The 24798-nt window shown below is 50.4% G+C and overlaps 2 protein-coding genes across 8 annotated transcripts in view; both read left to right on the top strand.

The window, feature by feature from the left end:
• Positions 1 to 3889: 3889 nt before the first annotated feature.
• MOB3C (MOB kinase activator 3C) lies at positions 3890 to 11134 on the top strand. 2 transcript variants are annotated; one of them, XM_032877686.1, is made up of 4 exons: positions 3890 to 3985; positions 7298 to 7766; positions 9823 to 10025; positions 10761 to 11134. In XM_032877686.1, exons 2-4 carry the CDS (start codon positions 7349 to 7351, stop codon positions 10788 to 10790), a joined length of 651 nt encoding a protein of 216 aa, XP_032733577.1. In that variant the 5' UTR covers positions 3890 to 3985; positions 7298 to 7348; the 3' UTR covers positions 10791 to 11134. The 2 variants fall into 2 exon arrangements, with proteins under 2 accessions (XP_032733577.1, XP_032733578.1); XM_032877687.1 differs by lacking the exon at positions 3890 to 3985 and adding an exon at positions 4018 to 4093.
• A 5161-nt stretch (positions 11135 to 16295) lies between these two features.
• MKNK1 (MAPK interacting serine/threonine kinase 1) overlaps positions 16296 to 24798 on the top strand; it is a 42346-nt gene continuing 33843 nt past the window's right edge. For all 6 annotated transcript variants that reach the window (XM_032877683.1, XM_032877682.1, XM_032877684.1 and 3 more), the window contains exon 1: positions 16296 to 16387. The gene's annotated coding sequence lies outside the window, so the exon portion shown is untranslated. The remainder of the gene's footprint in view (positions 16388 to 24798) is intronic.

Raw genomic sequence — 24798 nt, 5'->3', positions numbered from 1 at the left:
GAGAACTTCCTGCGCAGGCTGTGGGGTAGGCTCTATGGAAGGCTGAGCCTGGGACACTGGTGAACAACCCCCCCCCACTTTACTTTCACCTCCGCTAACTAACTGGGAATTAACCCCAGTGGTTGGAGGGTGTGCACTTGGGGAGGAGGCAGTGTCTACTAGAGCCCTGTTGAGGGTCAGGGCAGAAAGTGGTGACATTGCCCTAAGGCCTTTCTGCACACACTTTGACTCCTACTCCAAGGGCGGGTGGGGAGCCTGGAGGGAGGAGCACACTGGAGCACAAGCAGGCTGTGTGGTTGGACAGCTCAGTTGTTCTCCCGTTGCCTGGATCTCTGCCCCCTGCCTTCCAGGACCACAGGGACTAGTGCAGTCCCTCTTCTGTATATGAGCCTGCTGGATGCTTGAAGGCAGCACCCCCCTCCCAAAAGACTGGCGATAGTTTTCTGCAGTTTACCAGGCCTATCATCTCCGACCCTCACAGCTCTTCTGTGGAGTGTGCATTATTGTTGTTTCTATTTTACAGAAGGAGAAATAAATAGACTCGGAGAGAAGAAATATATTGTCCAGAGTCATACAGAATTTTAACCTAAATCCTTTTCAGCCTTGTCTTCCCCTGTCACATTCCCTTGAAACTTGTCTTCCTCAAGCTAAAGGAAGTCAGCTCAATTCCTCTTACTACCTTGACATATCCCTCACTTTTTCCTCACTGTGCCAGGATGAAAGACTCAGGATGAGAGATCTTGCCTTCTGGGCGGGGAGGAGCAGAAGCCAAAATAGAAGCTTGTTCTTGGGAGAGTGAGGCAAGATGGGTGCCATCAGGCTATAGAAGCTGCCAGATGCCTGGTGGAGTGAGGGAGGGGGGTGTAAACAGTAGTTCATTCTGGGAGGAGTGTGCAAATGAGGGGGGCTTTCCTGGCACAGGAGGGTGGGGGAGTCCCCAGGGAGAGGTCACTCCATATCGGCAGACTTACTGGGTACAGGCCTATGGGAGCAAGAGCAGGAAGTTGGTCCTGAAAAGGCATTTGGAATGGTGTGGCTGGAAGATACTTTGTGGTACAAATGGGGAAAGTAGGTTTTCCCAGACACAGAGAAGGGCAGAGACTTTCCCAGACACACAGCAGGGCAGGTGCCTAGGTCTAGCCACAACCCAGCTGCCACCCGGAGTTAGATGAGCCGCAGGCTCAGGCTGTGCAGTAGAAGAGAGAATGTCCTCACCTTGGTCCTGGATGGCTCCCACCACTCTTCAGAGGCAGGGCCTTATTTGAGCCACTTACACTCAGGACACAGTGACAGGGACCAGTGCCTGTCCTGTAGGGTTCCAGCATGCCATCAGAGAGGGCAGGAGTAACCTAAGGTCACACAGCTAATATGTGGTATAGCCAGGACCTCGTTCTCCAGGGTCTGGGTCTTAGTGCCTGCAGAGCCTCCTGGAAGAACACAGTCTCTCTAGCCCAGACTGAGAGCCAGAGGAAGAGGGTACAGATGTTTGAGGGATCTGGGGTCATCTCTGGCTTCTCCCAACTCTTCCATCTGCCTCCCATCCCACCTGCCAGCCTGTCAGCTTGTATTAAGGCAGACACCAGGGAGCTCTGCGGATGAGCTGGGAACTTCTGAAGTGCCTTCAGAATGGATCATTTCTATTTCCCACAACCTAAGAGTCTGTGCTTTTCACTCTTCACCAGGCAAACTCCTGCCCATCCTATAAAACCCGGCTCGGAGGCACAGCAAATAACCATGTACAAAGCCACAGAGGGAGTCACATCACATTCCAAAGAATCTTATAGACTGTGATCTCCAACCACAATGCAATATAATTAGAAGTCAACAAGAAAAATATAAACCTCCCATAGACTGAGAAACTAAAACCATACTTCCAAATCATCCATGAGTTTAAGAGGAAATGACAATGAAATTTCAAAATACTTAGAACTGAATGATAAGGAAAGCATAAGCAGTTTCTGTTTCCTTTGTGAAGTCACTGTCTCTGGGCCCACTGTCTCCATTGCCTCTCCAGCTACACTCTGTATACTCCACACCCTCCTCCCACCAGCTCCCTCCAGCTTTAGGCCCCTGAATGCCCACCTCTATGGGCTGCATAGACAGTCCCTGGTCCAGGGCTTCCATCGGATTTACCACCCGTCTTTTGCACCAGGATTGCTCTGAGCTGGATATGCCGGTGAAACAGGCCGCAGCTCCAGTCAGTAGCCCCCTGCTCATACCCCCCACCTTCACACCCTCCCAGCACCCCTTCACTAGGGATGACAGCTTCGGCCTGGGGTAGATAGCTAAGGACTGCTCTTGCTAGCCCTTCAGTGATATGCCAACCCTGTGGTTTCCCTGCACCCCGACTCCACCTCTAAATAGTGCTTTCTTTAAACTCTCCCCAAAGGGCCCAATTTGAGTATTCCATGTGCTTCCTGTGGCTAACCCCACACACACAAAGTGCTCGCCAGCAGTCCCTAACCGTCCTCTCACCGAGATGAGAACACGGTTCTGTGCCGGTTTTGTGATGACTGAGCTCTGACCTTGTGTTATCTCTCTGTGTGTGTTGTCCCTACCACTGACTTGTCGGCACCTGAGGTCAGCAACAGGGTCAGCTTCATCACCTGCTCCTCTTTCAGGGCACAGAAAGGGTATTGATTAGGATAGCAAACAGATGAAGGACTAGATTAGAATTCCTTCTGCATACACGAGAGCATGTAATTATTCACTTATAGGGGATTTGGGGCAGAGTGAAGACTCAGACATCAGGAAAAAAAAAGAGAGAGAGAAAATTGGACTTTAGACTGGGGCAAAAAACTAGGTGCTTAACAAAAGAATGAATCTTCAGTTCTATTCTGTTCTCATGCCATCAAGCAAACAGAAGATCCAGACACAAGAAGAGCTCAGTGGGGACATCAGTGCAATAGTAAATGTCTACCCTACCCCCACCCCACACCTGCTCACCTTCTGCACCCCTCCGGAGTGACTTCTGTAGCCTGTCTCTCTGCCTTGGTCCTCCCACCCTAGAAGGCCTCTAACCTTCCCTCCCATCCCAGGACAGAATCAGCCAACTGATCTCTGGGCCTAGCGGCTACCCTGACTTGAGTACCGGTTTGGGATGTCTGTCTGCCCCCAGGGGAGGAACATAAACTGAAAAGAGAGCAGATCACGTCTTAAAGGTTTGGATTTGAGAAGAAAGGTGGTAAATAAGATATTCCAAACTGGGCAGACCTAGAACAAAGGTTTCGTCAGGGGAAATAGGGTGACTTTGGTGAGGAGAATCTGCCCAGCCTGAGCGAAGACCCCAGCCCTGGTCAGGTGAAAGTCTGTCACCTGAGCACTCTTCAGGGCCCGTCCCTTCAGTGCTGGGTGAGGGGCTCAGCTTGTGTTTCCCAAAGCCTTCATGTACTCAGCAAATGGGCATTAAGGGTCTGCTATGTGCCAGGCACTAGGCCAGGATCTGAGGGTATGGGAGCGGAGAGGGCAGCCCTGATACCTGATTGAGCTCAGGAACAAATGGGCCACAGATTATCCTAGGAGGACAAGGAAACCACCATTACTTAGCAGCCCCTTTGCTTCTGCTTCACACACGGGCTGGATCTGTTCCCATTTTACAGTCGAGGAAGCTGAGGCTGCCTCTGTGGCAAAGTCCGAGGAAATACTGCCAGGGCCGTCTGCTCAGTCAGTCCTTTGCCCAGAGGGAAGCTGGGAGCACTCTTCGGACTTTCCGGAAAGGCGGGAGTGCGTCTGTGCACTGGGAGGGGGTCGGGGGTGTCCCCTTTCCCCGCCCCTTCCCCGCCAGGAGGCCGAGGCGCTGCCTGGCCCGGGAGGGCGGGGGCGGAGCCGGCGACGCCGCGGGGGCGGAGGGCGACCGCGGCCCGGCCGGGCGGGCAGGAGGACGGGCGGACAAGAGAGAGAACAGGCCCAGCCGGAGGACCGGAGAAGGCGACCCGGCGCGCCGGGGATGTGACCCTGCGGCCAGAGGAGGACCGAGGCGGTCCCAGTGAGTGAGCGCCCGCGCCCCCGCCGGCGCACGGCCCAGCTTCGCTGCCACTTTCATTTCTGCGGCTGTCCCGGCGTGGCCCCGTCCGGAGGCGACCTCCGCCCCAAGGCAGGCTGGCCGCGGCGCTCCGTCCGGGGTCCGAGGCTCCGAGCTCCGAAAGTCCGGGTTGGGGGTGGTGGAGTTGGAGGGGGGCGTGTCTTCGGGAGCGGAAACGTCAGGTCTGCGCCTCTGGGTCCTACCACCGGCCTGTCCCGGCAGCTGGGCGAGTGGGGGTCAGGGGGTCCGGGAGCGGCCTAGGGGTGGACGCGGGGGACCGAGCGCCGCTGGACAGAGTCCCGTCTCTACTTTTCTCTTGGATCTCTGCCCTCGGGGCGCACGCGCACACTCACGTCGCGTAGGCAGAGGCTGCATTCTTGGTTCAAACTGGGGCCAGACCTCTGCCAAGATCTTGGGCCAGGCCTGGGGAGCGGCAGGTGTGGCCCTGGCGGGGGGGGGGGGGGCTAAATGTCAGAAACAGGTAGGGCTACTCTGGTCTTAATTTGGGAAACCCAGATGCCCACCCAGGGAGTGAGCCATCCCTGGGCACTTTAGGAGTATAAGGACACCCAGAGTTAGGAAAGGGGCGGGGCTAAGAGGCAGAAAGGGCCCTAGTTTAGGGAGGGAACAGAGGTTTTTTTGAAGGACGGAAACCCAAATAAGGGCATGGGAGTGGAAAGCGAAGAAACAAGTGGCAAGTTGCTTGTAGAGATTACCCCCTCCCCTTCCTGAAGCTTGGGGAAAGACCCAGGGAAAAGACCCAGGTCTTGAAATTTTGTAGCCAGATGGTGGGAGTCTAGCTCACTGGTCAGGACACTCAGGGTGCTGTGGGGGGTTGGGGGAGGTTCAGCATGTGAGAGAACAGGAATTAGGTTGGTCTAATTGGTGGGAACATGCTTCCCCTTTCCAGTCACTTCCCTCTTTTCCCCTTACCTCCACCAGACCAGTGACCAGCCAGCACAAGAAAATGGTCCTTTACTCATTGTGATGGGCTGAGCCCCACCTTATCCCAGTTCCCAGTTGTGCTGTTGGAGATCCCCCGCCAGTAACTTGCTTTGTGAATGGTGGCTCCTCAGAAAGAGGGCCTCAGTTTCCCCATCTCTGCAAGAAGTGGGTTAGTTAGTTGATTTCTCAGGGCTCTTGCAACTCTGCAGTTCTGGATTCTAAGCTTTACTTAAACCCTGAGCATCAACTATATGCCAGGCCCTGACCTAGGCTGGAGGCTGGGTGGAGGAGAGGGACAACAGTGGCCAAAGAGCAGCCTCCCCCGCCCCCCAGGTGAAAGATATCTGGGTTTGGTAGAGGGGGTTGTGGGAGGAGATAACATTCAACCTGACCATGTATAGTCAGGTATATAGACATATATAGACAAAGAGACCAGTGTGACAAAACACACAGTGGCAGGAGGGTGGGGATAGGTTCAGGGATCACGCAACAAGCAACAGCACTGAGCTGGTGGAGAGGGGGCTCTTGGAGGAGGGAAGTGGGCAGGAAAGATAGGGTGAGGTGATGATTGTTGGTAACTGTCCCTAAAGGGGGCTGTGCAAAGGAGGAGAACCAGGAACCCCACAGAACCACAGTAGGAGTGGTTTTGGAAGCACCCGCCCCAAGCAGAGTTTGGAATACAGGTGGTATATGAAGTGTGGAAATCTCCTCTGGGGTCAGGAAGCTCAGCATCCACACTGGGGACTTCTCTGGGTAGAAGTCAAGGATCAAGGAATGGAAGAGATGATGTTCCACATATTTGAGGGATCTTTTCAAGAGGACAAGATCCTGCCAGGAGACCTGCCCCTGCTCTCCAAACACCTGTCATTTACTTGACCATCCCCATCCTGGCCTGCCTGTTATGGATACAAGGAAGATTCCTTGTTCCAAACTTCTCCACTAGCTTGACTTGTTGTCTGACATGACACCTCCTTCCAACTGTCGCCTCGTTCCTTCCCCTCCATCCTGCCCCAGCATTATAAGAGATGTGAGAAGGTTAAGTGCTCCTATGTCAGGTCTGAGGTTAAGGCAAGGCTTTGTTTGTGGCTGTATCAGCCTCAGTTTAGGGCTAGAGTCAGGACTCAGATTGGCCAGGGTCAGGGCCAGGTCAGAGGTCAGCGGGGAGTCACAACTCAGTCCTTATCCTACAACTCAGCCCTCTGTCTCTGGCTAAATTCTGGCCTCAGCGGGTACCTGGGTCCACCTTTCCCAAGGGCTCACACACCCACAGGGGAGGTGAGATGACTACCACATGAGTCCCAGAAAACTGGCCTCTACGTGCCTGACCCAGGACATTGTATGGGTCAGACTTGTGCTTGCTCTGGTCGTCACCCGGCCATGGTAGAGCTGAGACTAGAATCTAGGACTCCTGCCTCCAAGCCTGAGGCTCTGACTGCTGTTCCGAAGTCTGTTCTGAGTCTGGGATCCCTCCATCTGAGAGGCAAAACAGATTTGTCTGAATTCTAGAAAGGCCCAGCTGGGTAGATCTGACTGCATTCTCCTACCTCCCCATGTCAGGTGCGTCGTCAGTACTCACAGAACATGTACTGTCCAGAGCAGGGGGAGAGGCCACTGGCTTATTTTGGTTTGGGGCTGGAGGAGGCTGGCTTCATGGGGAAGGATCTCTAGCCACTGTCAGAAGAAGTGGCCCCCATCTGGACCTGCCACCTCCCCCTCTCTTCCAGGGCCTGTAGCCACACTCAAAGGTCACCCAGCTGGCCCTATGAGGGCCCTTTCCTCTTTCAGGGTAATAAAAGGAAAGTACATTTTTGGTAGAAAAGTCCCTCCTGCTCCCTGGGAATCCCCGGTGGCCGGATGGACTACGGGATATCCCAGAGGAAGCTGAAGGCGGGGCCTTGCCCCTACCCCGACCCCCAGCACAATGCAGCCATGCTCTCCCACGCTGCCATGGGGCAGCCCCGGGGTCGTTTCATCCAGGCTCCCACCTCCTGGTGGCCTGCAGGAAGCCTCCCCACACCTCTCCAGTGGGCAACAAGAAGTCAGATGAGCACCTGTTTGGATCCCAGGCCCAGACCTCTGTGAGATGCAGCGAGAGGGGAGAGGAAACAACATGAGCCAGGAGAGCTGAGGCCACTTGGCAGGGGGAGCAAGGGTAGCCTGGAGACAGGGCAGGAGCCCTGGCCCTGGGGATGGGGAGAGTTTAGACTCCAGGCAAAGGCTGTAGAGACAGGCCCAAAGCTGAGGGCATGAGGGAAATGATGTGTAAGGGAGTCAAAGCTTCTCCGTGAGGACCTGACCACCACGCTCCCTCTGTGCCCTTGGCCCTGGCAGGCCATCCACAGGTCCCACCCCTGGACACCTGGCCAGCCGCCCAGCCCAGCCATGGCACTGTGCCTGAAGCAGGTGTTCGCCAAGGACAAGACATTCCGGCCTCGGAAGCGCTTCGAGCCCGGCACACAGCGCTTCGAGCTATATAAGAAGGCGCAGGCATCACTCAAGTCGGGGCTGGACCTGCGCAGTGTGGTGAGGCTGCCACCAGGGGAGAACATCGACGACTGGATTGCTGTGCACGTGGTGGACTTCTTCAACCGCATCAACCTCATCTACGGCACCATGGCCGAGCGCTGCAGCGAAAGCAGCTGCCCGGTCATGGCCGGCGGGCCCCGCTATGAGTACCGCTGGCAGGACGAGCGCCAGTACCGGCGGCCCGCCAAGCTCTCGGCGCCGCGCTACATGGCCTTGCTCATGGACTGGATTGAGGGCCTCATCAATGACGAGGACGTCTTCCCCACTCGTGTCGGTGAGTAACCCCCGGCAGGCAAGTCAGGCCCAGCTGGGGAGGGAGGGAGCCCCCAGAGCCCATTCTATAGATGAGGCATTTAGTTTGCCATAGCAGTTCTCTAAGGGGTTGGGGTTGAGGGGCAGTTATGATTTTCATCCCCGTTTTGTAGAAGAGGCAGCTGATCCTCAGGGAGGTTCAGTGTCTGCTCAAGATGGGGCATCTTGAGCTGGGACTGCCTGACTCAAAGCTTGGGACTCTTCTTATCTGAAGCTTAAATGTCCCTCCAAGAGCCACCCTGGCCAAGACCACTGTGATTCTTAGAACCTTCTTGAAGAGGTGCATCTAGGTGCTCCTAGCCCATCACCCTGCCTGGGCTGACTGACTTGCAACCTACTGTTAGTTCTGACTCTTCCCTCCAGGAAAGAGAAGGGGGTGGGGATTGGGAGGGCCCAATTAGATCTCTATCTCAGAGGAGTCTGAGGGCAGAATTTTCCCTCGTTAGGCCCAACCCATGGGGACTTTTCTTATCTCAGCTGGGCAGCCTGGTGAGGGTGGCGAGAGTGGATGAGTGATGTTACACCAGCCTGGCTTCCCCATCCCAGGGCAGCAAGAGCAGGTGTTGGCCCAGGAGCTGAGCAGGCATGACACCGTATCCATCACAGCATCGTCACCCCCACCTGGCCCCCGTTCCTCTGTGTTAAGGCTACAGGACTCAGAGATGGGTGGGGCAGGGTGGGCAAGCCCAGAGGGGAAAAGTGTGAATACGGAGGGAGGCTGGGCACTGAGTCACAGTTCAGTGCTCACAGCCCCTCCCCATCTGGGGCCTGCCATTTCCTGCACTATCAGGCCTGACAGTGGGCATCCGCCTTTCACACAGGAGGAACCGAGACCAACAGAGGGACCGTGCACTGAATCGGTGATTCAGAACTGCACCTCGGATCTCTTGGGGTCCGGGCCCCCACGTCTAGGTGGTCAGGACAAGTCTGAGGATCCTGGACTGGGCCTGCAAGGGCTCACAAGGAAGCAGGGCTCCACCCCACCTGAGAGCTGTGAGGCCCTGTGTGAAGCAGGGTGAACCAGTGTGGGCCCGTGTCTGGGCTCTTATTCCTTTCTAGCCTTAACCCTCAGGCCTAGGACACCTCAGGTGTCCATGCCTTAACCCTGCGGATGGCTCTGCCATAGCAGAGAAAAAGGCATAGTCACCAAGATCTCTACCCTGAGTGCAGGGGACTGTGCAGAAATGGTGCCTTTTTCACAGATGCTCGAGCTTCTCCCAGGCAGGGCAGGGGCTGTGGTGTTTATCTCTGCAAGTAATCCTGCCTCCAGTCTGTACTAATTCCTAGTATGGCCTTGGGCCAGTGGGGTCACAATCATGCCTAGAAGGGTTTCCTTACCCATATCATAGGAGGCAAAAGATGCAGAGGACCCAGCACAGGGCCCATATCAAAGATGGAAGGTTCTTTGTGTTATTGAATAGTTAAAGCGATGAGAGGTATCTGAACTAATTCTTGAGGATTTTGTAATTCTCAAGATGGGGAATTTGGGGACTGCTGCGTGAATGGTATGAAGAGGAAGGAGTTGGGGTGGAGCTGGCGAAGGAGGTTGGGGTCAGATCATGAAAGGCTTTGAGCAGGCACCATGCTGTGAAGTTAGAACTTAGTCCCAAAGACCTGTGTTTTTAAATATGGACCAGAGACGTTGATAAACTCCCCTTGGAATTATATCCAGGATATCACTGGGCAGCACCTATGGACACACATATTTCTGTGGGGAATCTGGGCATAACTTCCACTGTAGTCGAAGAAAGATTGGTCAGTGATCCCCGTATGATTGCAGGGTCTGGCCCCGGGTGATGGGAAAATTGGGAGATGATTCTTAGTTCAAAGGGGAAAGGCACAGTGGGATCTATGCTTTTAGAGGGGAAGCAGGGAGAAAGGGGACCCTGATCTCTCCGTCCCCTGCAGGGTACTGGCAATCCTAGGTGAAGGGTGCCTGTTGTGGGAAGGGCAGGGTTGGGCAGCGGTTCATCCCTAAGATGGTGATCCCCCCACTTCTGCCTGTTCCCACCTCCTAGGAGTTCCCTTCCCCAAGAACTTCCAGCAGGTCTGCACCAAGATCCTGACCCGCCTCTTCCGGGTCTTTGTCCATGTCTACATCCACCACTTCGACAGCATCCTCAGCATGGGGGCCGAAGCACATGTCAACACCTGCTACAAGCACTTCTACTACTTCATCCGCGAGTTCAGCCTGGTGGACCAGAGGGAGCTGGAGCCGCTGGTGAGGCCAGGCCCCTGCTGCCTTCCCCTCCTTCCCAGGGCTAGCCACCAAGTTTTCAGATCCAAAGGCTACCTACTTTCAGAAAACCCAATACCCACGTGGATAAATTAGGGGAAGGCAATTCATGGAACCATGGATTCTATACTTTATTTTTTTTTAAGATTTATTTATTTATTTGACAGACAGAGATTACAAGCAGGCAGGGAGGCAGGCACAGAGAGAGGGGGAAGCAGGCTCCCTGCTGAGCAGAGAGCCCGATGTGGGGCTTGATCCCAGGACCCTGGGATCATGACCGGAGCTGAAAGCAGAGGCTTTAACCCACTGAGCCACCCAGGCGCCCCATACTTTATTTTTTTTTTTAAGATTTTATTTATTTATTTGACAGAGAGAGAGATCACAAATAGGCAGAGAGGCAGGCACAGAGAGAGGGGGAAGCAGGCTCCCTGCTGAGCAGAGAGCCCGATGTGGGGCTTGATGCCAGGACCCTGGGATCATGACCTGAGCCAAAGGCAGAGGCTTTAACCCACTTAGCCACCCAGGTGCCCCGATTCTGTACTTTAATAGAGAATTCATTCTAGTCTCTGTTTATAGACTCAGATCTGCATCCTGGGGTTGGGGTGGGGGAGGGCAGGAAGGGGCTGGATTCAGGCAGAACAGCCAGGCCTCATGGTTTGGGAAGGGGCTGCCTGGTAGACAGAACTCTGACTGAGCCCTACCTACCTTCTGTCTCTGCAGAGGGAGATGACAGAGCGGATCTGTCACTGAGCCCAAGCCTGGAGTTGTTGCCTGTCCTGTGGATCATCAGAACACAGAGTAGCTGGGGAGAGGACCCTCAGGAATCGGTGGCAGAGGAACCTGAAGTCCCTGGGACCCCTCTGCACACACCAAGCCGCTGGACTTGTGGTTCTCAGGAGTCTGCCCGTATGCTCCCTGACTGCTTATGAATGGAGAAGGAGGGGCAGAAGGAAAAGGACAGAAGGAGCTGCACCTCCAGATGAAGTCTAAGGGTGGGATGGGCTGGGTTTCTGCCCCAGTACTTGACCCTTCCTTGGCGGTTCCCGTGCCGGTGTGGGGCATGTGGGTGTGGCTGAGCAATAGTGAGAAAGGTACAAGAGCGTAGGCACACTGTGTGTGAGTAAGCGCAGATGACTCTGTGTGAGTGTGTGAGAGCGTGTGATTTTCACTGTGGGATGTGTCTGTAAGAGCCAGCTGCCTTAGACCCTCCCTGGCACATACTAGACCTTCCATAAATGTGAGGTAAGTAGAAGAACGGAGGGAAGGAGGGGTTAGGACCACCAGACAGTGACCACTGTGCAAGTGATGGCAGGTCAGTGGTCTGACCATGTGTGTGAGTGCACAAAATATGACTGGAGATGTAGCTCTTTATTTGAACCTTCATATTACCAGCTTCCATAAGCATGAGTTCTGGGGAGCCGTGGGGATGTAAGAAAGGAGTTCTGCCCTGAGTGCCTAAACCCTTGGCCCACCACAGACACAGGTTCTGATCTGCTTAGCCAGAGATGCCCAGGAACTGTCATTTTACTCATCCCTTTACCTCCAGGAAAGCCTGATTATAGACAGCCTCCAGAGGGCTGGGGATGATCCCTTATGCCTACATAGGTCCTCTAGTCCTTAAATTGGGAACCATACACTCCAGTCTAGCTCCCAGAATCTGTAGACTTGGGTCTCAGGATCTGAAGCCCAGTGCAAGATAATCCCCTAGCCCAAGGAGCTAGAGGAACTTGAATTCGGAAACCCTGGAGATTTGTATCCCATCCTTGGACAGGGAAGATGTATTGCTAGCGAATGGACTCCTCCAGGCTTGGAAAGCCCCCTATCCTGCAAGGACCTGCCTCCTGCCTGAGCCATCCCTGAGACATTCCAGCTGGTTGGACAGCTTTCCACAGAGAACATGGGATGTTCATTTGATACTCCATTACTCCATACCGCCGTGCCTAGCCCTGTGCCCAGACCCACCAGACTCTAGTACACTGGGAGGCCAGCATGGAGAGCCAGAAAGGGTCTGGGAATCATCCAATCTCACAGAATCATCTCTTTACATAGGAGGAAGCTGAAACCAGGAGGAAGGGAGAGAGAAACTATCCAAGACCTCCCTGCGAGGCTTTTGTGGAGCTGGAGTAGAAACCCCGGGACCTGACTCCCACCCCAGGGCTTGCAGATTGCTACATAGGGAAATGAACTGCATGTGGAAAGAGAGTTTGACAGCCCCTCTCTAGAGCACAACTGTTCCTGCTTTGAGCAAGGATTTCCAGTGATGTCAGAGTGCCCCACTGCCCCTTGGGTCTGCTGGGGCTGTATGCTGAGCCAAGCCTCCAAAATTAACCCCTCTCCATGGCCCAGCAGCTGCCTGATCTCTGAGGAAGCAGATGGGGCTCCTAGGCCGGCCAGCTGACCCCACACTGCTGCCTCTGGAGAAGTTCCAGAGGCAAACACCGACCCAGCAACTTCACCAGAGGCTCTGGGGTAGGGTGGGGTCCAGGGATCAGAGATTCCCTTGGGGAGGACTGTGGATTGGAAGATGGGTTCCAGGCTGTGGCCAGTGCTGACTGCAGAGGGGGTGGGGAGACGGGAAATCTATTTTTGTGAAACAGAGGGAAGAGCTTATTATTGTTATTTTTGGTAAAATAAAAGAGGCAAACTAAAGTGGCCCTGGTGGGAAGCTGTGTGGTCTGGATGCCACATGGCTCCTGGGCAGGCTGAGAAGGGAACTGGGCCAGAATGGAGAAGGGAGGGTTTTTGTTTTTAAAATTTTTTTTTTTTTATTTTCAGCATAACAGTATTCCTTGTTTTTGCACCACACCCAGTGCTCCATGCAATCCGTGCCCTCTCTAATACCCACCACCTGGTTCCCCCAACTTCCCACCCCCCGCCCATTCAAAACCCTCAGATTGTTTTTCAGAGTCCATAGTCTCTCATGGTTCACCTCCCCTTCCAATTTCCCCCAACTCCCCAACTCTGAGAAGGGAGGGTTTTTTGTCCTGAGATCCCAGGCCATGGGGAGGGCTGGCTGGTGTGGTCATGTCTGGCCTAGCTCTCCAGGGTGGAGATACAAAGGTTTTCCCAGGACTCTGGGAATTCTGGACCCAGAATTTCTGGCCTCGTTTAGGAGTAGGGAGGGCTTGCCCTTGCTTCGTGGAATTCAGTCTCTTGGGAGTCTTTCCTTGTTTCAGCTCAGGTTCCCTGGCATGGCTGTTCTCACCCTGAGTCCTTAGTCTGTGTGGTTTATTGGAGCAAATGGGTCAAGGGACAGAGCAGAAATATAGTCCTAGTCCTAATCACAGCAAGGGAAGCCTTTCTCAAGAAAAGGCTATTTGTTGGGTGCTGGTTAGAGCTTAAAGTGACGGTGTTAAGACATGGGCTGACTTCTGAGCTTATTCCTCAGGAGACATCTGAGCCCCTTAGCACAGGTCTTGCTGTGATTCCACTGTCCCTCACCCACCAGCTGCCCAGACAAGAGTCAGCAATGGGCCACCTAGAGCCCTTTCCTCTCCCTATGAGGGAAATAGCCTGGCTTTGTGCAGTGGCTCTCCTGGGAAGTAGAGTCCAGTCCCAGTCTGTTTCATGACCAGGTGTGGAAGTGAGGGACTGACTGACCTCTGAGCTCCTTCATTACTCACAGTCTGTGGATCATTCACAGTCATAAGAGTAATAGCTAACACTCATTATGTATCGGGCACAGCTCTAAATGCTTGACGTGTCATAGCTTACCAAATCAGGTCTGTCTTTGGCTAGCTGCCTGGTTCCCTTCCTGGTGCCCAGTATCTGTGCTTTCACTGCTTTAGAATCTGGAAAGCCCTCCACTCTGCCCTTCTTTATTCTGGCTTACCAGAGGAGGCCCAGCCTACCATCCTAAAAGGCGGCCCTGCTTGCACACCTCCTGTGCCAGGTCACCATTACCTCCTGAATGGCTGGACAGTTCAGGCTCAAAGTTCAGGCTCTGCACTCATAGTTGTTTTGGAATATACTGTGGCAGGGAAGGTAAATTTATCTCAGAACCGTGTGACCAAGTCCTGCACTTAAGGTGGGAATGTCTGACTACATCAGGAAGACATCACAAAATTGCTTTGAGAAATTCAGAGCAAGATGCTCCGAGAAGACTAGACAGAGGTGGAGAAAAAGGAGGATACACGAATAGAGAGTTGGGCTTCAGTAAGCCAGAGGAAAGCAGGCATTTCCCCTACCCCACAGGGCACAACTTAGCAGGAGAGGGTCCTGTGAGAGGCAGTGTGTTGGGGACAGAGGGCCAGTTTGGTTGGGCAGCCACAGCAGAAGGCTTTGTTTTCCTGTTTGTTCAAGATCCATAAAAGTATTTAGAGCAGGGAATGAGGTGGAAGCAAGGCACTCTTCCCATTTTGGGGTAGAGCATCTACCTTTGAGTAAAGGATACCCCGCCATCCTTGGCACTGATGAACACTGTAGCTGCTTTGAGGTTTCCTGCTGCCATTCCCACTGTCCCACCCCCAGAAGCTGTATGTAGTGCATGGTGAAGGGAGCCACTGAATCAGTGGAGGTCCACCTGATTTGGGGGAGCCCTCCTGGAGCCCTTCCTTCTCTGAATCCTCCAGAGCCCGCATCTAGTATTAACTGAACTATGTACTTAGAGACAGAGCAGTTTGAAGAACCTGGACTGAAATATAGGCCTGAGAGACTCAGGACCAGCTGGCTATTTCAATATTCAGGAAACGGAGAAGAATAGGCCAGCATGGCCACCGAAAGACATGAAGCTTGAGTGGGCCTAGAAGGTGATGGGTGGGAGAGGTCAGGATATACAGGGGCCTTTGGATTGGACTGAGGGATTCTCTAAGTGACTCAGTACAGAAGCTTGGGAGAAGGCCCCCTCTCCAACCTTCACCCAGACTGAGAAATGTAGCAAATTCCTGAATGTTCTCTCAGGTTCCAGACCCCCTTCCATCACACAGATGAGACTACTGAGCCCAGAAGAGGAAAGGAACAAAGCTTTATCAGGATGGTGGAATGGAAGTCTAATGGGCTCTATCAGCAGTGCTCACCAAACCCACATAACAATTCTGAGACAGACAGGGAAGGGATATTTTACTTCCATTTCACCAAGGAGGAAACACTCTCAAGAGTCAGGACCTGAATTAAACCCAAGTCAGCACTCTCATTCCCTCATTACACTTGCAGCCTGGGGGAGCAGAGGGGGGCTGGTTGAAATACTAATTTAAAAGCAGTTGTTTTTCTCCAAGAAATGAACTTTTAAGTGTTCGATTTTGAACTACTGGGGGTAACGCTTTGCCCAAGAAAACTCTTACGGTGAAATGACAGCTACACAAACATCTGAGGAAATTTTACAGAATTAGCCCTCGTTTTAGAAAAGACTGGCATTATTTTCCCATATGCAAAAGGCACTTTAAAACTTCCATCCTGGCACACGGAAGCTCTCGGAAGCTCTCGGTAAATGGTAATTACACCTGCCGCTGCTTGGCTGCCCCCATCCCGGCGCTTCCCCGACCTCCCGACCTTCACTAGAAAAAAAAAAATAACTTCAAGAGGAGCTAAGTCCCACCCCCCGCCCCAGCAATCTTCCCGCCCCTCTCTAGCACTTCTTCCCAGTTTACTTAGCTCGCCCCCACCCTTTGGCGGGGCGTAGCCATTAGGGCGCATGCGCAGCTCCTCCCCTCTCTGGTCGGGCCCGCCCCTCGGGTCTAGTACCGCCTCTTCCGCGTTCTCGGAGCGAACTGCCAGTGGGTGCGCGCGACCGGTCCCGCGGCTGAGGTAAAGGCGACACAGCGAGGTATCCCTCCGAGCGAAATGGGGCGGGGGTCTGTGAACGAGTCGGTGTGCCCGGGACAGGGCAGTTAGGGCCTTCAGAGTGGCCCGAGGTCACGATCCGAGCGTGCGGCGGAGGGACCATGGAAGGGGACGCTTCTTTAGAGCTCTCCTCAGGAACCCCGTCTGTGACCTGGCGAGGTTCTGTCAGTGGCGAGCTCAGGATGCGGCGTGTGTCCCCGGACGGGGCTCAGCTGGTGCCTGGGGTGAGGATTAGGTCGTGACAGGTGTCCGACGTCGGAGCTCCGTCGGTGGCCAGTTTGAAATCAGTCCCTAACACACCGTATGGCTGGGCTCAAGGCTCAAGAGTCCAAGATCACGAATAGATTTCACGTGAGGAGTTTACATCTGTGTACACTGCCTTATGTTAAAGTTAACTGTTTTCATCCCAAAGCTCTTGACATGTGTGGGTTCGCTGTACAGTGAGGAGAGATGATGCCTGGTGTATTCTCTTTTTAGGGAGTTTCCAGGCTACCTGTCAGATGGTCAGTGGCAGATGAGAGCCCAGCTCAGTTGACACGAATGAAATGTTGGAAGTGCTTGACTTTGGGGTAGGTAGTCTTGGGTTCAGATCTCACCTCTGCCACTTCCTAATTGTGTGTCCTTGAGTCATTTCCCCTCTCAGAGTTTTGGTTTGTCTTGTATAAAAGGGACACAATAAGGTCATTGTAAAGGTTAACTAGGATTACATGTGTCACCTAGTATGGCACCCATCACAGAATGGGTGCTGAAGACATGGCAGCTGTGATTTCTTCGAACTAGGTCATTTTGGTTAGGAGTACTTTAGAGAGGTCCCTGGGGAAGAGTTGAGGTGACCTAAGTCCTGAAGCCTCCTTGGGCTTTATAGGTGGAACTGACCTTGCAGGATGGGAAGGGAACTAGTGCTTGTTGAACATGGCTCATGTGCCAAGCCCTGCACTGGGCCATGGATGTATATTGTTGCACTGGATCCTCAGCCCTCGGCCTGGTGCTTTCAGTCTTACTACCTTTTGCTTTAGCCTTTCTAAAAAGGACGAGGCTGGAAGTGATGTAAAGAGGAGACCAAGGGATTGGGTTTTCATATGGAGCTGAACCAGCTGGAGACTTTGGTGTCCCCTTCCCCAGTTTCTCCCATCTCAGCTCTTCCCTTTTGTGATCCCAGAGTTAATTGGGTTCTTGACTTTGGGAAACCTGTTACTCTAGTATCTAGCCGACTTTAGTGGTTTGAAGGCCTGGCAAGAGAGCACCTCTCTAACTTAGACTGCATGAAGCTGAACCTTGGCAGAGAGAAGCTCTGTGAATAGGACCTGTGGATTCCAGCCCAAGCTTAGAAGTATAGGTGGTCTCATGCTATGTGGTCCCATAGTAATCTGGCCCCTTTTGCATCATTTTCATGGGTGCCCATGTGATCTTCCTCAAACAATGGTCTTCATCATGTTTTGTCTCTGCTCAGAAACCTTGGCAGGCTTTCTTGCCTACTGTATAGAGTCTGGACTCCTCAGCCACATAGAGGAGTTCCCCCATAATCTGTTCCCAAACATCAATCCTGCCTTGCTTCCCTTTGTTCTCCCAAACCTACACCCTGTGCCTCAGTCAAAATAGCTAGTTTTTGTTCCTCAAACACTCCCTACATGTTCCTTGGCTTGCACTCTCTTCCTTACATTCCCTCTTCCTTCTAGTCTTTCAAGGTCAGTGTCTCATGTGACCTTCTCAGGGAAGCTTCTCTGATCTTGCTGGATTAGTTGCCCTCCTTCCCATCTTCGGTAGCAGGGCCTGAACTTCAAATATAGCTCTGATTACTATCTACCTTGGGCTTTGTCTCCCCATGTGTATTCTGAGTACACTGGTAGTAAGGGACCATGTCTATTTCATCCCTCCTCTTCCTGGCACATAGTAGGCCTTTGCAGTGTTTGTGGTTGAATGAGTCATTAACATTTTTTATTTACTCACTTTGGTCTCTGTTTTATGAGCTTTCAGGTTCAGAGTGGGCCTTTGTGTTTTTCCTTCTCTTTGTGCCTAAGGAGAGCCCTAGTTTAGATTGATGATGCCCTGATTTCCGGCATCAAAGGCAACAAAGTGCAGGAATTCTGTACAAGGCAAGATTTTTCATTGCTATTATTGTTCTCTTGGCTTTGCTGTGAGTTTTGTTAGAAGGAAGGCGGTGCTCTGTTCAAAGACCTGAACTGAGTGTGATACAGTTCATGCAGGGGAAAACTCACAGGTGGTTTATTAATCTATTGTTCTGCCTTTGGCCTTGGCCTTAGGGCTGGTCCTTCTCATTTGGGAACCTGCAACTACAAATTCGTGTTTTTCCTTGCCTTTCCTTTCCACAGCTTCTGTGGAACAGAAGGCTCTTTGATGATCATAGGAAAATACACATTGTTGATAGTAGAAGGAGCTTGGGAACCATCTGGTTCTACCTCTGATTTTACAGATGGGGAGAGGTCCCAAGAGAGGAGGGACTTGATTAAGACTGCACAAGGAATCAGTCAGTGATGGAGATAGTACTAGAATAAAAGTGAGATAGTACTACAAGTGAAAGTCCTGACTCTTTTTTTCGGTTCACTACCTTTTATTTATTTATTTATTTATTTATTTATTTATTTATTTAAAGATTTTATTTATTTATTTGACAGACAGAGATCACAAGGAGGCAGAGAGGCAGGCAGAGAGAGAGGGGGAAGCAGACTCCCTGCTGAGCAGAGAGCCCGATGCGGGGCTCAATCCCAGGACACTGAGATCATGACCTGAGCTGAAGGCAGAGGCTTAACCCACTGAGCCACCCAGGCGCCCCAATCCACCACCTTCTAAATATCATATCTAACACTGATTGAGCACTTATTATATGGCAGATACTATTTCCGTGCTTTATGTGTAACACCTTAAAACTCTGTTTATAGACTTGGAAACTGAGGCTGATAGAAATCATTCAGATTTACTTTCTGATTCCACAATTCTGATTTTTAATATGGTGGAAATGGCAGCCATCTCCTCACCAGTGGATGGAACAGTTCTCCAAAGAGCTTGCTCCCAGATTGTGCTACCTCTGTGAATGAGAGCTATCCTCCTGGCGATGTTCCCCCTGTAACCTGGGGAGATGTCTTGAGAGGAATCCAGAGTGCTTTGAAAGAACTGACAAAAAAAAATGAAGGAAGCCTGTGAGTATTCGTTTATCATGTTTATCAAGTCAGATAGTAAATACAGTTTTAGAATAAACGTAGTCCAGGATCTTTCTGTAAAGATTCCCAGTCAAGGGTGGTGAGCCTGAATTCAATAAACACATACTGAGCTCTTGTTAAGTACAAAACCCTGGTATTGAGAAGTATACACAGAGGAAAACAACACATTTCCAGCGCTCCAATAAGTAATTGTCTTCTTAGAGCCTTCTCCCTCCAGTGTAGTTGGAAAGATAGAGAATCACATAAATAACTGGAATCAGACTGACTGTGGTAAATGTAGTAAGGAATGTAAACAAAGTGGGAGTTTGGGAAAAGGAGAAATCAATCCCAACATGACCAAAGGGAGTCTAGAAAAGGATTCCTGAAGGTGGAAGTTTATGCGGGGCTTTGGAAGAAGTTCATTCCTATGCGAAGCTGCAATTTGAGCAGTAGTCTAGAAGTGGAAAGGAGCAGGTGTTTGTGTGTGTGTGTGTGTGTGTGTGTGTGTGTGTGTGTGTGAGAGGAATGGACTTGGTAAGGAGAGGAAATAAGCTGAAATGGGGTGTGTGTGTATGTGTGTGTGTAGGAGAGGAATGGACTTGGTAAGGAGAGGAAATAAGCTGAAATGGTAGATTGTGGCCAAAATGTAGAGGGGAGTTGGGAAGAAAACATTAACATTTATTGAGGGTCTACTCTGCACTGTGGCTTGCAATATGTTAAATGCTTTACACATTATGATTTATTTGATCTTCACAGTCCTACAATATGGGATATTTATCCCTGATTTAAAGATGAAGAAGCCAGACCTCAGCAAGATTTTTTTTTTTTTAAGATTTTATTTATGTATTTGACAGACAGAGATCAGTAGGCAGAGAGGCAGGCAGAGAGGGAGAGAGGAGGAAGCAGGCTCGCCACCGAGCAGAGAGCCCGATGCGGGGCTCGATCCCAGGACCCTGAGATCATGACCTGAGCTGAAGGCAGAGGCTTTAACCCACTGAGCCACCCAGGCGCCCCATAGACCTCAGCAAGATTAAAGTGATTTACCCAAGGTCAGGTAGCGAGTAAGTGGCAGAACTTGGTCCAAACTTAGAAGTGTTGGATTTCAAAGACCTGTGTTCTTTCCATTATGCTGCAAGCCTCCTAATACCATCACTAGGGCTCTGTTTACTCTGGCTTCATAATGGAGGCTAGTCTGGAGCAAAGAAGGTCCCAGAAGGAGGACATCAGCGAGGAGGCTGTTGGAATAGTCCAGTTCAGGCTTAAACTGTGAACCACCAGCCTAACATGGAAGCTGCTTGGTCCAGGTCTGCTTGATTGTTTTAATGTGTAAGTATTTCTGGCAGCTGCTGTAGCACAGTCAACCAAGTGCATTGGCATCCTTTGCTATTAGAATCTCAGAATCAGTTTACAGAGGCTGCTGGCATCCTTGTGTTTCAGGCATAGGTTCTATTGTGAGATTAGCAGCTCATCACAGAAATGTCTGGGGAGGGAACCCACTTGGCAGATACCATTCCTTCATTTTCTCACCCTCAGATTCAGCAAGAATCTATAATGGAAGAAAGAGGTCCCCACTCAAGACTTATTAGGCTGCTTCATTCAAGTCCTTGTTCTGCTCATTATCATCTGTGAGTTCTTGATCTCAGCTTCTTTGTCTGTAATATTGGGTCTATATGGGTTCACTTCTGAGATCTCTTCTCTTGCTATTGTCATGTGGTGCTTTGCTCTTCCTGGCTTGGGGTGGTGTAAGGAAGTGGCCAGGAATATGCACCTGGATTCTGAGAGATTAGGCTTTAAATTCCAGCCTTTATGTAACTAGATTACATAAAGATCCAGAATTGGACTGGCTAGGTTTGAGTCCTGGCTCTATCACTTGCTAGCTGTGTGGCTGGGGCAAGTTATTTAACCTTCCTGGTTTTCAGTTTCTTCATCTGTAAAATGGGGATACAGGTATTACCTACTGCATAGCATTGTTATGAGGATTGAGATAACGTCAAATACTTAGCACAGTGCCCACCACATAGTAGGTGCTCAATGAATGTTAGTTTTAATAGTAATCATATTAACAATTATTATTAATGTCCCATTAGCTATTGTTTCTATCGAAGGTGTATTTATTGGGTGGTTTTCCCTACTGTCTTACTCTGACATCGCTGCCTTCTCTTGCCTTCTTCCATTGCTTCATCAGGAAACTTTGAAATAATACATTGTTCTATTGCAGAACTGCAAAGTGTAACATGACAGAAAGTGCCTACAGGAGAAGGGTCAGTTAAAAGTCAGTGGCTCATTAGAAAATCTTACCTGACTTGTGTTTTCACCCACCTCTCTCCACAGTAAACAGGAACAGAGCAGCATACTTACTCCCTTTTGCACAGCCTTCAACAAAAGTGCTAAGTAAGCTTCAATTCACTTGCCAAAAAGTACGATAACAGTATCTCTGGAAAAGTGATACCTAATTTGGTTCTTCTTTCTCTCCAGCTTAAAACCCTCTGACCTTAACTTAAGCCATTTCTTCTTGTTCCATTTTCCTTGAATATGGAAAATTTCCTTCTGATTATAAAGGCAGGATGAGATCAAGATTTTCTCATGAGAACCTTTTGTGTACTTAAAGCCAGAATCGAGTTAGGCCTCCTCTTCTCTTCTCCAGACTAAGCAGCCTTAGTTTCTTTTACCTCACTCTTAAAACCTATTTTCCGTGGCTTGGATCACATTGGTCATGCTTCTTTTCTTTCTTTTCAGTTTTCCTACTTCCCGGCAGTGACCCAGACTGCTTAGTCTGCTCGTAAGAGTCCAGCTAAAACAATATAAGGGAAGAATAACTTCAGGTGTTTTCATTCATGCATTAACATTTATTGAGTATTTGCCCCATGCCAGGCCCTGTGCTAGGTGTAAGTACCCAGAGAGAAATCAGACATAGTCTTCACCCTGTCCCCAGATCACAGGCTAAGGGGAGATGTGCAATCACATGTGACAGATGCTGTGATTGGACTATGCACAAGTGTGGAGAGCTGGGAATTGTTGAAGGCAATTAGGTAGAAACAGATCATCCATTCTGCCTGGACTGTAGGTCAGGATTTCTGTAGAGGAATGGCAGGACCTAATGCAGGAGGGGTAATCTGGGGCAAGGTTGTGAGCCCCTGAATGACAGCACAGAGGCCTGGTTATTCCAGTGGAGTGGACCACCATTAGAAGTGTTAGAGCAGGGAAGTGACAGGCTCAACTTTGACTTGTGAACCAAGGACAGATACCACAAGCCTGAGTCTTATCTGCCCTTCATGGATGTTTTCATATTACTTAAAAATAATATGATGGATTCCTTGTTTTTTAATAGGCCTTTTTTCTCTAAGACTTCTATAGAGAAACTAGTTCTTGAACTCTGGGAAAATTTCATTCCATATACACGTAGGAAGTTTAGAAGAAATGAGGGAATTGGGTGCCCCACCCGTCTTAGACCCAGTGGCACTCCGCTGTGTGTAGTTGTGGTCTGGCCTCATTCATCCTTTCCCAGCCCTATCCCAGGAAGACCTCCAGGAGGGAAGGGAGGGCTCCAGGGCTTATTGGGGTATTTGGTAAGGAATGCTGAGAAGATGCAGGCAGTGTGAGAGTCAGAAGTTCTTTCTGAGGAGGAAAAGAGACCCAGGAATTTGAAATGGTGCCAGAAGGAATCAGGGCCAACCAGGCACTTTAGAATCCTGGGTCATGAATCTGAAAATCTTCATATTCTCTCTCTGTGCCTTTGTACTTTGCTGTCAGTTTATTCCTTCTGGCTGCCCAGTTGTGGTTTATAGAGCGTGTTCTAGGGCCTCAGCTGATCTGGGGAAGCCATATCTCAAGCTAGAGTCATAATTGCTGTTTTTTGAGTGCCTACTCTGTGCCAGCCATTGTGCCCTGAACTTGAAATACATTAGCTCACTTAATTCTCACAACAACCTTACAGCGTCGGTGTTCTTGCCTCCATTTTAGAGATGATGACAGTTAAGTATTATGTCCAAGACAACTTATTAGTGAATGGGAAGCCTGGAATCTGATTCTAGGCCCTCATGGCTCAAAAGCCCATGCACTTTTACCTCCGCAGCTCCTGAGTAGTTCTAAACAGCAGAATAACACAAAATCCATAAATAAATTCTGAAGGTTGTTTTTACCGAAGGCTTGCTAGAGGTGGGAGCAAATGGAGGTGTGTTTGTGTGCCTGTGTGCATTGTGGGAAGGGAAGGAATGGAGTTGGCGAAGAGGGGAAATAAGCTGGGTTGACAAACATGGCCTATAGGCTGTATCTGGCTCATCATCTGTTTTGTATGGACTGCAAGCTAAGAATACTTATTACATTTCTAAATGGGTGGGGGAAAAATTCAAGAGAAGATTAATATCTGTGATGGGAAGATTATCTAAAACCCAAATGCTAGCAGTGCCTGGGTGGCTCATTTGGTTAAGTGTCCAAGTCTTGGTGTCAGCTCAGGTCATGATCTCAGGGTCCTGAGACCGAGCCCCTCATTGAGCTGCATGCTCACCAGGGAGTCTGCTTGAGATCCTCTCCCTCTCTGTCTGCCACTCCCCCACCCCCTGCTCCTGTGTTTACTCTCTTTTTTCTCTCAAATAAATAAATAGATTGAATAAAGCGGCACCTGTGTAGCTCAGTCTGTTAAGCATCCGACTCTTGATTTTGGCTCAGGTCATGATCTCAGGGTTGTGGGATCAAGCCCTGTGGTTGGGCTCTGTACTCAGTGCAGAGTCTGCTTGTCCCTCTCCCTCTGTTCCTCACCCCACTCACGCTCGCTCTCTCTCTTTGTCTCTCTGTCTCTAAAGCAAATAAATAAAATATTTAAAAAGAAAGACAAAGAAAGAAAGAAAATCCAAATTAGGCTTTATAGAAACATAGCCACAATCATTTATTTACATATTGTCTATGGCTGCTTTCGTTCTACAAAGGCAAAATTAAGTAGTCACAATAGAGATCATGCAACATAGAGAAAGCCTGAAATATTTACTATCAGGCTCTTTGTGGAAAAAAAATTGGCCAACTCTTACTATAGGCAATAAGATGGAACCTCTGGCAAGACTAAAAGCAGAGTTATAGTTCAAAGGTGTTCCAGGTAGTCCCTGGAAATGTGGCCTTAAGGAGAGGGAGTATAACTTGAGCTTCTCTGGGGCCTAGAAATAGTTTCATTGGGCCACAGAGATTTGTTGGGGAACAAAAAGCACGATAGGAAGAATAATTATGTATGCTAACATTCTCTATTGAACAATAAAGAAATGTTTTCTGGATGAAGTAATGTAGTCAGATATTTCCTAGAGCCCTTCTTGAGCTAGATACTGTGTTAGATAGTAGACAAACATGAAAAAGATCCATCCCTGCCTTTGAGGAGCTTACAGCCTAGTGGGCGAGCCATGTATGTGTGTGAATACCCAGCTCTGTGTATTATCATTGCGTGCCGTGGATGTGATGAAATGCTGGGTGAAATAGAAAAAGGTTAGGGACTGCTGTAATTTGTGGGATCACCTTCAGTAGTTCCTGAGGAGCCCGGAAGGATGAATATAAGTGTTCTTTTCAAGAAGCAGCATACCAGGCTGAGGGAAAGCCTGAGCATGTGAGCATTTGGGATGACAAGATTAGAGGAGAAAGAGATAGTGGAAATGATTCAGATGATCTGTGGCTGGGCAGCTGGCAGGGTGGCAGAATCTGATAGAGAAGAAGGGAAAGGAGGAAAGATGGGGGTTGGGATAAGTCAAGTTTGGGACACATGATTTGAGATCCTGGTGAAACATATCCGGCTTCCAGTTAGAAGACCATTTTAGAAATGTTAGCACAAGGGCCCATAATTCAGATTTTTT

This window comes from Lontra canadensis, unplaced genomic scaffold, assembly GCF_010015895.1.
Source record: "Lontra canadensis isolate GAN:19392208 unplaced genomic scaffold, GSC_riverotter_1.0 scaffold60, whole genome shotgun sequence".
Taxonomy (NCBI): Eukaryota; Metazoa; Chordata; class Mammalia; order Carnivora; family Mustelidae; genus Lontra; species Lontra canadensis.
Note: the sequence above shows the minus strand (reverse complement) of the source record. Positions and strands in the feature narration are given on the sequence as shown.